The 13726-nt window shown below is 32.0% G+C and overlaps 1 protein-coding gene and 1 pseudogene across 1 annotated transcript; both read right to left on the bottom strand.

Annotated features, from left to right (window-relative positions):
- Positions 1-4153: 4153 nt before the first annotated feature.
- On the bottom strand, positions 4154-4776 carry LOC120150319 (receptor-like protein 56). The gene is made up of 2 exons (XM_039163013.1): positions 4373-4776; positions 4154-4279 (listed from the first exon to the last, which is right to left on the bottom strand). The coding sequence occupies exons 1-2, from the start codon at positions 4764-4766 to the stop codon at positions 4197-4199; spliced, it is 477 nt and encodes a 158-aa protein (XP_039018944.1). The 5' UTR covers positions 4767-4776; the 3' UTR covers positions 4154-4196.
- A 2653-nt stretch (positions 4777-7429) lies between these two features.
- On the bottom strand, positions 7430-11201 carry LOC120150320 (annotated as a pseudogene).
- Positions 11202-13726: the final 2525 nt, after the last annotated feature.

The raw sequence follows: 13726 nt of genomic DNA, 5'->3' as shown, positions 1-13726 counted from the left end.
AAGGACTAAAATATAATAAAATAAAATTCAGGAACAAAATTAAAATGCTCGAAAACTTAATTTAGTGACTAAAATATAAGTCTATCAAATCAGGAGGATAATGCGTATGGTTTTCCCATGCGGGAAATTACACAGAGGCCCTCACCAAAACTACGTCGTTTTGGTAAGGGTATAAATAGGCCAAAATTGGCCTAAATTATCATTTCTCTCCATTTGCTTCTCTCTCTTAGAGAGAGAAGCTCTAGCTTCTCTCTAGAGCTCCCTCACCGGAAGAATACCGGTGACCGGCCGGTCATCGTCGCCGGCCACCGTTCACGGTGGCCGGAATTTTACAAAATTACCCAAAAAATCCTCTTTTATTTCTAAATCCGATTCCGGCTTCCTCTTGTTCTAAAAAAAACCCCAAACTCCGTAGATCTAAATCTTTACCTTCGGTTTTTTTGGTGGTTTTCCGGTGATTTGGATGCTCCGACGAAGGTAAGTTGCTCGGTATCTTCACTCTATTTTTTTTTTTTTCTGTTTGATTGCTCTCCTTTTTTCTTTTCTTGCTCGCTCCGTTCATTCCCCTCTTCTTTTTTTGCATGCTCGGTGGTGGCTTTTATAGCCACCACAAAGCTTTCCATGGACCGGGTAATAAGGGGGAGTTCGGTGAGTCACCAAACTATGGTGGTGACTCACCCTATAGCTTCAACGTGGAGGGGCAGCTGTCACTGGAAGCTACTGGAAATGCTGCGTGGAGGGGCTGCTGCGGCTGCTGGAAATTGCTGCATGGATGGGCTGCTGTCCCGGCTTGCTGGAGGCTGTTTGTAGCTGCAACGTGGAGTTGCTGGAATGGAGAGGTAAAAATGGTGATTACAGACCAATGCTTGGAAGAAAGTTTTTGTCGAGATATGAATGATCTAGCAATAATTCCTCTACTTTGCTTGCCACATGAAATTGATCTTTAAAAAATATACGAGTAATTTGATCCATGTTAAGCAAATGATATTTTAAATGGAATATATATCCAAGTACTAAACTATCACATACCTTGACTAAAAGCAGTCTCGTTAAAATAATTGCCTCTTAAAAATAGGGTCTTAGCAGATGAGAATATCCCCATAAGTTGCTGTAGCGAAGCAGGTCCATCGATGAACACATTGTCTAAATGAACAACTTTTAGCTTTCCCAAACTTCCGATTTCTGTGAGAATAAAACTAATGATAACAGATCTAATGGCAAACAGTAGATTATCAAGGCTTCCTCCTTCGGTATATATATATATATATATATATATTCATACCTTTATACTTTAGGGGCACAAATTACTTCAGCTTGTTTTCGCTCATATCTAGCTCCTCTAAGTTGCTCAAAGCAATTAGATCTGTGAAGGTGTACAAATGGAATGTAATTAAACCAGACATATTAAATGCAATGCCTCAACAAATATGTTAGAAATTTGGGTGCTGAGAATTAACTAAAACGATATCAACATAAAATACGACATAGGTAAGAGGTGAGACTTAACTAACGTGTCCAACTTTACCTATCTCTACGGGCAAGAAGAACAATAATACATTATTGACGTAGAGATCACGAGTGGTACAAATACATGATATCCCCATGTATCATAAAATATGATATCTATACGAAAACCCGGAGTATCCCAAATCACTCTCATAATATCCCTACAAAACTTATCTCTACATCGTAAACCTCAAAAGTTGCAACGACTACAGAAGCGATCATATCTCTCCAAAATAATTTTCTCTTACTTTAATTCTAAAAGTTAAGATAAATTCTCTATTTATGGAGTCAAATACTTGTTTACCGATAATTATTATTCCATGGGAATTCTTATCTAAAATAAGTATGTACTTATTAAATAAACTTAATTATCAAGTAATCTTCAACCATTAGAATTACAATAAAATAAAATTTAATTACTAATTATAATTTGAGTTAAAATATAACAAAATAGTTTGATCATTTAAGAAAACAATTTTACCTTTAATGTCGATTGATCCTTTAAGCTGGTTCATTTTTAGATTCAAAGACTTGAGATTTGGAAGCCCACTTATCTGTTTCAATATGTTGTTATCGAACAAGTTGTTACTCAAATCAAGTTCTTCTAAGCTGGTCAACTTCACTTGTGTCTCACCATCTACAAAGGCATTTGGATAAGTTGATTTATTAGAAAAGGAACATTGATGAGATTTTTGTAAAGTAAAATATATCAATCACATACCATGGGAAGATTGGAGGCTCTCAATTTCATTGCTACTCAAATCCAACTTCTTCAGCTTTGTCATATTATTGAGTACTATCCGAATCAATCAAATACTCTTTTGGTCAGTCCACTTAAGTAATCATCACAAAATATATTCGGATATAAATAATGTATAATGTGGTACATTTCTTTGGTTCTGTGAAATTTTACATACCTCTAATATCTATTGATCCATGCAATTTATTTTCTCTGATACTTAAGGACTTTAACCCTGAAAGCCCGTTAAGATGTGCCAAAGCATCGTTGTTCAAGGAATTCATACTCAAATCAAACACTTCCAAATTCATCACTGGTTGTGCTTCCTCGCCAGTAGAAAATTTATGTGATATATGATTTCACGGAGAATGTGTTTGTATAATACCAGAAAATAATTATTTGTCACAAGGCTTTCATGCCCATTTGGTAATGAATTTGATGAATCATGCATACTTTTAGTTACTTGACAAATTAATTGATTGAATATAGAATATAAAATTTATATATACCTTGAATGTACCGGAGGCTGCCAATTCCATTGCTGCTTAAATCCAAGATCTTTAAATTTCTCAAATACTTCAGTTCTACCCAACAGAAATATTTTTAAATCCTATTAAAAATAAAACGAAGGAAAAGGAAAGCTCTTTACCATTAACGTAACCAAATAATACCTCATCGTCAGGGATGGACCAAGAAGGGATAATTGGGCAATCACCTCCTCAAAATTTCAAATTTAACATTTATTTTAATTTTTTAGCGTTTTCTATTAAAAATTTACTTTTATCTCGTACACTAACATAAAATCAGGCGTCTATCTCTACTCACTATTATAACTTTCTCACATCAAAATCATTTGCTAATGAACTTGATGAATCATGCGTACTTTTATTTATTTGACAAACTAATTGATTGGATATAGAATATAAAATTTATATATACATTGAATGTACAGAAGGTTGTTGATCCCATTGCCGCCTAAATCCAAGATCTTCAAATTTCTCAAATACTTCAGTCCTATCCGACAGAAACATTTTTAAATCCTATTAAAAATAAAACGAAGGAAAAGGAAAGTTATTTACCATAACTTAACCAAATAATACCTCACCATCAGGGATGGATCAAGGAGGGATGAATTTTTGGAATTTAGGGTTTTCCTAAGAAATTAGTTTTTATTATAAATCGTATATAAAATATATTATTTATATATATTAATATTAATTATAATATATTTGTATTTTGTATTAATATATAAATAATATTTTTGTATATATTAATATTATTTATAAGTATACTTATACTATAAATAATATTTTAATTTTGAAACATAGATTATAAATATTTTTTTTATTAATCTAGAGTAATTACAAAGATAAGATATGTTCTAAAGATTCTCAACCATTTGACAATGAAAGCTTAAACACCCTTTTGGTGACACTTCTAAGGATAAAAATCATTCCTTTAACTAATAAGGCAAGTTGGTTCTTGTAGATTATAAATAATTTTAAGTATATGATATCTATATTATTTTTATTAAAACGTAACAAAAAGTCTAAGTTAGCTTAGTGATTAAGCTCTAGCCTTTGATTTTGAAGGCGTAGAGTTCAAAGTCTCATAAATGAACATTTTCATAAAAAAAATATTCAGCAAAACGATGTCATTTTAGGTCTTTTGGGTATCAAAACAACATGATCTAAACGATATCGTTTCGGTTGGCGTTCATGAAAGTCGTCAACCATATAACAAAATCGTTAACAATTTAATGATATAATTGAAGTGAAAATCAAAGTTCAATGATATATTACTTAAAGTTCAGTGGTATAAATAACATATTACTTAAAGTTTACTAATATGAACATAATAAATTTTGGGTATTTATTTTGATTAAAATTTTTATATATTTTATGCATTTATATCCGTATCCATACTTTATAGCTGGCTTGAGAGATGAAAGCTAACTGGAGAATATATTGCCATCGAAGTTATCTCCCCTTAAGCCGAGGATTTCCAATTTGCTGAATGCAGCTGATAAAGATACTGCAAATAAGAGAGCCCTTCTAACTCATGAGTTCCTTAATTTATAAAATCAAAAGGAAAAGGAATTGACGAGAGAGATGAAAAGCAACAGACCTGGGTTATCAACAAAATCTCCAATTTGATTACCGGACAAAGTAAGACTCTTGAGTTCCTGGAATGGAAGAAATAAAGAGACATTGAGATACCCATATGGGACATCGACATTGTGATACCCATATAGGACATCTCCCTGCCCTTGACGTGTAAAATTAAGATCAAGTCCGATCACTCGCCTACTGGTGATGTTGCATTCAACACGTTCCCACCTGCAACAATCCGATCCCTTCACATCCACCCAATCAAGCAAAGAGAAAGGATCACTGAAGAAATTAGATTTGAGTTGCAAGAGAGCGATTCTCTCCTGCTCCAAGCATCCCTCAGTCCCAAACCACCCTCCACTGAAAAACACTAGTGCAGTAAGCAGGATCCACAATGGTTTAGGTTCCATCTTCTCACTTGCTTCCTTCGTGTATTTGGACGAACCAAAGCCTAAAGCCTTGGCCTTTATACACACATAGGAATCCCTGTCCAGGTGTGAGCAAAAGTCGATTCGACTCAAAAAATTAATTTTTTCGACTTGAATTGATTTCAAGTTGTAATTGAATAACTCAAAATTTTTAATAATTAGATGATCCATTTTCAAGTTTGAAATGAACCCCTCGACTCTGTATAATATATATATATATCACATATGAAAAAAATATAAAGAAATATGTATGTTTTATATATGGTTCTAAAAAGCTATTTAAATTCGAATAAAATATTATCATAATATATAAAATATTATATTTTTTTCATATTTAAATTTCCCCTATTTTAATAATAATATTTATTTTAAATTTTTATATATGTCTATTTCATACTAAAATTTATATTATTAATATATATATACTCATCTTAAAGATTTTTAAATCTGTCACTAGTATAGTTATTTACTAGAATACTTTATATTTAACAAACATGGTATTTTAAAAAATAAATTACGTTTACCTTATATTGATAATAGAATATAATGTATCTTATAACCTGATTTAATAATAATTATAATAATAGAATAATTTGCATATTCTCAATTAAATGATTGAATATAATAAAAATTAATAAATTAAAAATAAATTTAATATAAATAAACCTTAGGGGTATAAATGATTAATTTTCAAGCTACAAGGAGTAAGTGTACTTTATAATATATTAAACAATAAACCTTAAAGCTAAGAGCATTGGCGAAGTCAAGAATTTTTCTTTTGAGAAAATGAAAGTAAATTGTAATATTTTAAGGATTATTAAAATTTTATCAGTACTTTAAATTATAACTTTATAATTTATATAGAGTTTTAAATTAAAATTTCAAAAATTTCTAATTTCACTCTTTAATATCATAGAATCAATGACCCCCATCCACCATTTTTGTCATTGGACTTTTCCTATCAACTAACATGGTGGTTATATTAAAGTTTGTGTATAAAGGTCCGAGGGTTCAAATTCTCTTAAACATAATATTTTATCAAATGATGTCGTTTTGGCGTGATAGCCATGTCATCCACTGTTAGTCATGCTACCATGTCATTAGTTATTTAATAACGAAATGACATAATTAAAATATAAATCAAAATTTAGTTCTGTAAATAGTAAAATAAGAAGTTTAGTGATATAAACGAGTCCACGCTCAAAGTTATTTGACATCAGAAATTTTTCCACTTATTATTATTTTGTTAGGGTGAGAAAATTCCGCGTCCTTACAGTCTTTAGGTGGAAATTTCCTTTGTCATGATCAGTGGATGTGTGTATGCTCTTTATAGAAAGACCTTGACTTTGGCGTTATGGAATCAGCCATCCTAATTAATACATTTACACTATGCGTCTCCAAAGTTTTAGTTGACCAGGTCAAGTATATTACAATTTGTTTGAGATTAATTAATTATAAATATTATATTTATTTTATAATTTATGTTCGAATTTTTTAGGTTTTCTTTTTACAATTATGGAAAAGAAAATATATAAACTACAACTTCAAACTGACTACTCCACTAGAATCCGTATATAGTAGGGGCGAAAATTCATTTAAAATCACTATGGTTTTGTGTTGGTTCTGAACATAGTTCGTCAAACAGTCTGCGTTATAACACCCTATATCGACATGAATTAGTTCGATCTAAGTGACGCATTTTGGATCATCAAAACGACTCACAATAAAATTTTTAAAAAAAATAAAATTTGTCAAACCATTTAAAATCATAAAAAAATTATATATATAACAAATGTAAGTTTAAAATTCATTTAAACATCAAAACATGATTCAATGATACACATTATAAAAAAATCATACTCTAATATAAAAAAAATATGACCTACATGCCCCCTAATTACTCACGAGTCTTACTCTATAAACAACGTCGAATGAACTCTCATTAATGATGTCGATAACTGCACCAGGATCAATATTTTGCAACCCAAAATAGTAAATAATAAAATGAGCTTTGCAAAAAACTCGATAGTACAAAACTATCAAATGATGCTATAGGCCACAAGCATATATATATATATATATATGGGGGGTAAAACATAGAATTTTTCGTGGTGATCCATATATCTACATGTTTCAATTATGATTTGAAATTTCATTAATTGATCATCCAAGAATTAGTCAGGAAGCCTACAGTTCGGAAGAATCATAAGTGGAAGATAAAATCATTCACAATCACCGTTAGAAACTCCCCTGCAATCACTCTGGTACGACGACACAGTATGAAGAGCTAATTCCACTAAAATTTCCTTTACCTTCTTCAACTCTCTTCACACTCCATGGACATGGAACTTTAGAGGAAAATCCTAAAATCCTACACGAAACCTTTGTGCATATTAGTTTTGAATATAAATATGAAGAGCTACACATCATCTTAGTGAATTTAGATTTGTGACTTCATCTTCAATTCAGCTTATTGGAAAATGTAATTAATCCTTATTGCCTATTTTGGACGGTGTAGTTGTGATAAAACGAAATTGAAAACTCTCGTGCACAAGAAGATTCATATCCAGTGAACCCATTAATCGACTTCAATAATAAAAGAGTGTTGTTCTCTCCCTAGAGGTCTCAAGTTTGAATAATTGCGTCTACAAACTATATGTATTCATTGTCAATTAGCTGAGCAAATTCTGAACAAATACAAAGAATGTGTTACAGGAAGAGAAGAGAAAATAGAGTATTGGCAATCCTTTAATTTGATACAATGATTGTACTTTGACAAGGCTAACCTCTTTAAATATATGAAGATCGACGGCGTTCATTCACTTGAATCATAATTATTCGATTGATCTTCCGAGTCCATGATCATACTAATCTGTGTGTCCTCAACCTTGGTAATGGTATCCTTGTAATCCTTTGGAAGGGCATTGCAGTTAATGGTGTGCCACACAGGTCTTTCCTCTAGGAATAACCTACAATAGAAGAAGATTATACAACAATCCTTTTTCTCATGTTGCCATATCTTTGATTTTTCCAACAGGCACAATCGGCTCTAAGAAACTAGCATCAATAGTTCTAAACAGGGATGGATGGGGGTTCTGGGGATCGCATCTCCTGGAAATTTCAAATCTTCGTATAGTTTAGTATTTTATTTGTATTTTCTATTGATGATCAAATTTCGCACCCCCTAAAATTTTATAATTTTACACCTCCTAAATTTCCATTATGACTTCTTAAGTTCGCATCAATCATGCGTTTATCTCTGTTTTTGAATACAGGATTTGGAGCACACAGAGAGGGAGACTTACGGGTGCTTGCATAGCATAGGGCTTTGAATAGTAAGTGCATATTTGCATGTGGATAACTCTGTGATTGAACTAATCATTGCTCTCGGCTCTGAGCAGACGAATCTCACCTACAAACAGAAATAACAAAGCATAAAAAGATGAGAACGGATCTAAAAACCATATCATAGTACTGTAACTTCATTGCTTCATAGTCATACCTCGGTTTCTCGGGGCTGATTAGTAAGATCGCATAGGGTTCCATTCGTCTATTGATGAGCATGATACCTGCATGAGACATGGCATCGTTATATAGTCTTTTTCTTTCTTTTCCTTCTTTTAATTCAGTATAATCTTGTACTTTACACTACTTGGAACTTTTTTTGTAGGTGAAACTTGAGTAATTATAATAAAGATGACAAAGTTTAGGTGCAACCTAAATTTAAACCATGCAAAGTCTCACCTTTGTGACACATCGTTCGAACGAGGATCTTTTAATGTGGAGACGTCGGAGAGATTCTGGTTGAAAGAAGCACTGGCCTCTTCATCATATACACCCAAGACAAATTCCTGAACCACCTATAATTCCAAAATCATAGAAAATGTATATAACAGGTTGAGTATCCATAACAGGTTCTGCTGATTGAGCATGTTTGTTATATTTTGTGCAATTCATTTCAGCAAGTAATGATATTCCACATCACTGAAGGATACATCACTGAAAGAACTCTCACTCTAGTGAAAAAGCACAAGTCTAACGTAAATATGAGGACCTTAAATTCAATAAAAAAATCTACCTTATCATCTTCCACATGTACTTGTTGCAATTGCTTTTGACAGCAAAATTCATAAGACCACCAACCTTCTTGCTGCACAAAACATAGCTAAATTATCAATTCAATATAGGGGACACCAAACAAACAGTGTGTGTAGGAACAATGTTCTCACTCTGATAAAGCATCGATCTTTCAGTATACTTCCAGCAGTTCATCAGGCGTCTTTAGTTTAACCCGTTTTTCGGACTCCACAATCATGCTACTAGTGTTCTGCTGATTAACAGACTTTAGGGTCTTCACTTTCTCCACCTTAGGCAAGAAACATAAAAAATCCTTTCCATCTTTATTCGGCATAGCAACGGACTCCTGATCATCATCATCCTGCAAAATGTTCCAGGCATTGTAATATTGGATCATCAAAAATGGCAAGTCCAGATGGAAATTGATAGTTTCACAATTCAAATCAAAGGAAAAGCAGCCTACTAAAGCTATATGCACATGGAGAATTATGACAAGATTAAGACACCACAAGATTTTCCTTGTTCTTATACCATTATAACCATCTTTCTTAGAAACAGTACCAAGTTCCAATCCTCTCGTAGTTCGAACACAACCTCTCCAGTTTCTATACAAATTTTCTTAAGCATTCAAACGTATAAAATGAATCATTATGCTGAAGTGTTTTGCTAGATAAAAAGTATACTAGTTTATTTGAACTCCTGCTCACACTAAGGTGTACATGTAAAACATTTTTACCATTTATAAATTTTACTCGCTGAAGGAAATTTGCAGTGGTGAAAAAAAAAAGTCTAATGTTATCCAACATCTGTTAAAAATTGTGTTTCGCATCTATTACCAACTGGTTTTTCATTAAAATTTCATCAAACCCAGGATTGAAAAGCAAAAAGTGTTTAAATTCTACTCTTACTTACGGGATGGTAGGGAGAGCCTTCAGAATGGATTTCAATATTGTATTTTGGTTCACGGGCGCGCCAAGTGTGTCGTCTGTTTATCAGTAAAGAGTTAGAAAAGCGTCACAAAGAAGGAGAACCAATAATGCAAACCCTTTTTTTTTTAAAGAAAAATGTACTAGACAATCAGTTGCAATATAGTAATATGGAAAACCTGTGTATGATAACATCACATACAAAGACTGATTTGGTTGCAACAATTAATAGCTCTTTTTTTTTTTTTAAATGACCATCCAGCTCAGTTGGTAGAGCACAAGGTTTTTATCCTTGAGGTCGTGGGATCGAGTCTCATAGAGGGCATTTCATAATTTGGAGGTCTCATACGGAAGCTGCTCTCAACCTAATGTTGGGGGCAGCCTACTATCTTACCTCTCCTTACCCCATTACATATGAGAACAAGGGACATCCAATTAATAGCTCTTTTTAATGACGCTTGGGGTAAGTGAAGACCAAGCATTCTGGTTTTTTCTCTTCCGGTTTTTTTTTTCAGTCTCTGGTTTACTTGGTTTTCAAGTTCACCCTTCTATATTTCCAATAGCCTTTCATTGAGCCACATATACAAAGCCACAAGAACATAAGCCAATTATCTGCAGTTCACCATGCATGTCAGCTATGATCCATAATATCCAATTTTATAAAATAATCAGCTCTTAGCATAACTCTGCTCACATCCAATTTAACCTTTGATTTGTATAAAATTATACTTTGCCCCACTCGAGCTGATATTTTGACTCCTCCCCTGCTTATTCGTAACTCTATTAAAAAACATTTGCAAAAAATAGTTGCCCCCATTTGATTACAACACTTGATTGAATCAAATACCAAAACCACAAAGACTCCATTTCTTATCATTGACGGCCGACGGATATAGAACTAATTAGGAATATATCGAGAAGGCTGGCGGGACGGTCCCCAAAATTTCAAATTCTCGTATAATTTATGTATTTTCTTGAATTTTCTATCGACAATCTATTTTCGCCACGCCTAGCATAAAATATTGCGTCCCCTGAAACTAATGAAGCTCCTTCCGTCTTTGGTGCTAATTTCACCACTCAAGCAGTAATTAACAATAAACAAGTAACATATCTTATAATCCAGGAAATATTCATAAATCTAAAAAGAACAAAACCATTGGTAATAGATATTTTAAGTTCCATCATAAGGTCTCATGAGCTCAACACTTCTATGTTTCACACATGAAAGCAATAATCAAAGAGAATCAAAGAAAACCCGTAACTAAAAAAACATAATTAGATTAATTACATAAAAAAAAAGGAAAGAATATATATGAAGTATGGGCTTACCCACTTGAAACGGGAAAATCTGATCGGCTAAGACATTTCTGCGCAGTATATATATAACTGCTACAAAACTAAGAAACAATATCATATTTGGTTCTTTCTGAAGAATTGTTTTGTGCCTGCAAAGGAGAAGATGTAGCCACAGCAGATGAAGATGACTCAAGTCTACGCAGATTGAGCAATGGAATCACGCCACGTCACGATAAGGTATGATGTGACTGAGATGGGCTTCGTGTTCCTTTGTCCACTATCACTTACAGGGGCGGACCATAAAGGCCCTGATTTCGGAATTATTTAGTTTTTAAAAAAAGAGTTTAAAAATATTTATTTTTAAAAAAAATTATTATTTTTTAAAAATAATATTTTTAATCAATTCTCTTCATAAATTTTTAAAAAATATTATTAAATTTTCAAGTATTAAAAATTTAGTTAGACCTCTAATTTCTTTTGAAAAATATTAAATCTATCAAAATTTCTAAAAGCTTTTATTTAGACTTTTAAATTTTTTTAAAAAATAAGTAGATTATTTAAATTATGGTATCAAAATTTATTACTGACAATTAATTCAACGGTCTAATCTAATTATTTAATCGAAAGATTTTCAATCATTTAGGGTGAATATATGATAATATTTATTCGAAATACTAACAATCATTTGACAATGAATGCTTATGCACCCCTGCAAACATGTACTCGAACTCAATACCTCAAGCGATAACAACAATTCATTAATCATTGAGATTGTTTAGTTCGTGTAATATATCATATATGCTTAAATATTATAACAATAACTTTTTTTAATAGTCTAGGTGATTATAATGTATTATTTGTTCGTAATCTTTTTTAATTATCGATTACGTACACACATTTTATAACTATTTAATCCAATCAAGAGAGAATATATTAATGTATCGAGTAAAATATCATAAATTAGAACGGTTGGGAAAGAAAGTGGCATTGGGATTTAAGAAAGTAAAAAGTGAATGTCACGTTTGTGTGGGAATCTTTCTTCCAACTTTTCCGACAAAACCAAGAGGAAAAAGGAACTGAGTTTCCAATAACACACGTCTTACCGTTTACAAACTTTAAAGATTCAATTAAAATTTTATTATTTTAAGAATCTTTGTTGTAATTTGTTAATAGAAATAAATTAATTTGTTCGACCTTCACAGTTCATCGCTTCTAATTTAAATAAAGAATTACGATTAGTCGAGGATCAATCGATGGTCGATAATGTTTTGTGAGAATGATGGTGGGAAGGTCGTTAATGTAGGCGAAGAATAAGAAAAAAAATCCCTTCTTCTTGGCCAATGAAATTTATAATGACTGAGTATAATGATATTTGATATAAGAACTACCATTACTTGTAGATTGATAAGTTATATATATTTCTGATTAGGTGATCAAATTTTAGATTTTGACCTAATAGATTGATATGACTGGTTAGAAATGAATTTTTTCATATACTATAGTTGATTTGAGAGCTTGCATCCGGATAGTATGAAATTATAAGAAACTTTGGTAAGTAAAATTATTTATTTAAAAATTCTAAAAATTTGAGAATCGATAGTTTTCGAAGATAACTTACGAAAATATAACATAAATCTTTCAAATATTTTCATATCGCTTTGACGTGAATATCTTTTGAGTTGTTTTGATCAATCTTTCAACTTTCCGTTATAAAATACATTTTGGATTTTGAACTAACACATGATGAGTTAGACAAAGGTATGCATATCCGAAGATAATTTTATACTCGTTAATATTTTATACTCGTTAATTTTATAACTTAAATTTGTTTATATTAAATGAGTATAATTAAAATTAGAATTTATAATTATGAGGAGCAGAACTTAAGGAAGCTGAGAAAGGTGTTGTAATGAGGAATGAAGGTGGTAGTAGTCAAAACAAATCTCTTCCTTTGCCATTTTATCAAAGACAAGAAACATGGAAGGAATTCCTTGGAAAATGGGATTAAAGTCGAGCTGAAGTTCTAAAAAACACACACACAAAACAAAAATCTAATAAGAACAAATTTCATCTGTTTTCTTTTCTTCCCTACTCTCCCTGCAACACACACATATTCCATTTTCTCGTTAAAAAAATTATCTTTTTGAATTTTCCAGGAAAATTCCTACACCTCGAATTCATTTCCCCAGATAAGTCTCCTGCCTTCAAGTTTCCTCCTTTAGTTTTGGTTGTGCATGAGAGGTCTTCCCTTTTTAGCTGATGTTGAGAACTTGAGGATTGTTTTGTTTCTCTCTGAACTGGGAGTTCTTAGTATTTTCTCTTTTGTATTTTCCATTTTGGTAATCTGGGTTTTAATGGTTTTAGGTGCCTAAGAGGCTAAGATCTTTTTGTTTCATATCTGGTGTATCTGAACTGGTTTTTGAATCTTTCTTCATAGTGAAAGTTGTCAAAAGTTAGTATTTTAAGGTCTTTTGGGAATTAATTTCATCCTTGGTGGGAGGTTGCTTCTGGGGTTGAACTTGTATATCAAGTTATTTCAACATCAGGGGTAGTGATTTCTTCTTCTTGTTTCATTTGATTAGTTTGTGTTGGTTTCTAGATCGAGTCAAGTTATTTTCTTTTTTGCTGGGTTTGCAATGGGGA

This window comes from Hibiscus syriacus, unplaced genomic scaffold (genome assembly GCF_006381635.1).
Source record: "Hibiscus syriacus cultivar Baekdansim isolate YM2019G1 unplaced genomic scaffold, ASM638163v2 tig00111022_pilon, whole genome shotgun sequence".
Taxonomy (NCBI): domain Eukaryota; kingdom Viridiplantae; phylum Streptophyta; class Magnoliopsida; order Malvales; family Malvaceae; genus Hibiscus; species Hibiscus syriacus.
Note: the sequence above shows the minus strand (reverse complement) of the source record. Positions and strands in the feature narration are given on the sequence as shown.

Coding starts and splice junctions, on each gene's coding strand:
- LOC120150319 (XM_039163013.1), bottom strand. CDS start 4,766: ATGGAACCTAAACCATTGTGGATCCTGCTTACTGCACTAGTGTTTTTC. Junction 4,280..4,372: donor AGATTTTGTTGATAACCCAG/GTCTGTTGCTTT, acceptor TCTTATTTGCAG/TATCTTTATCAGCTGCATTC.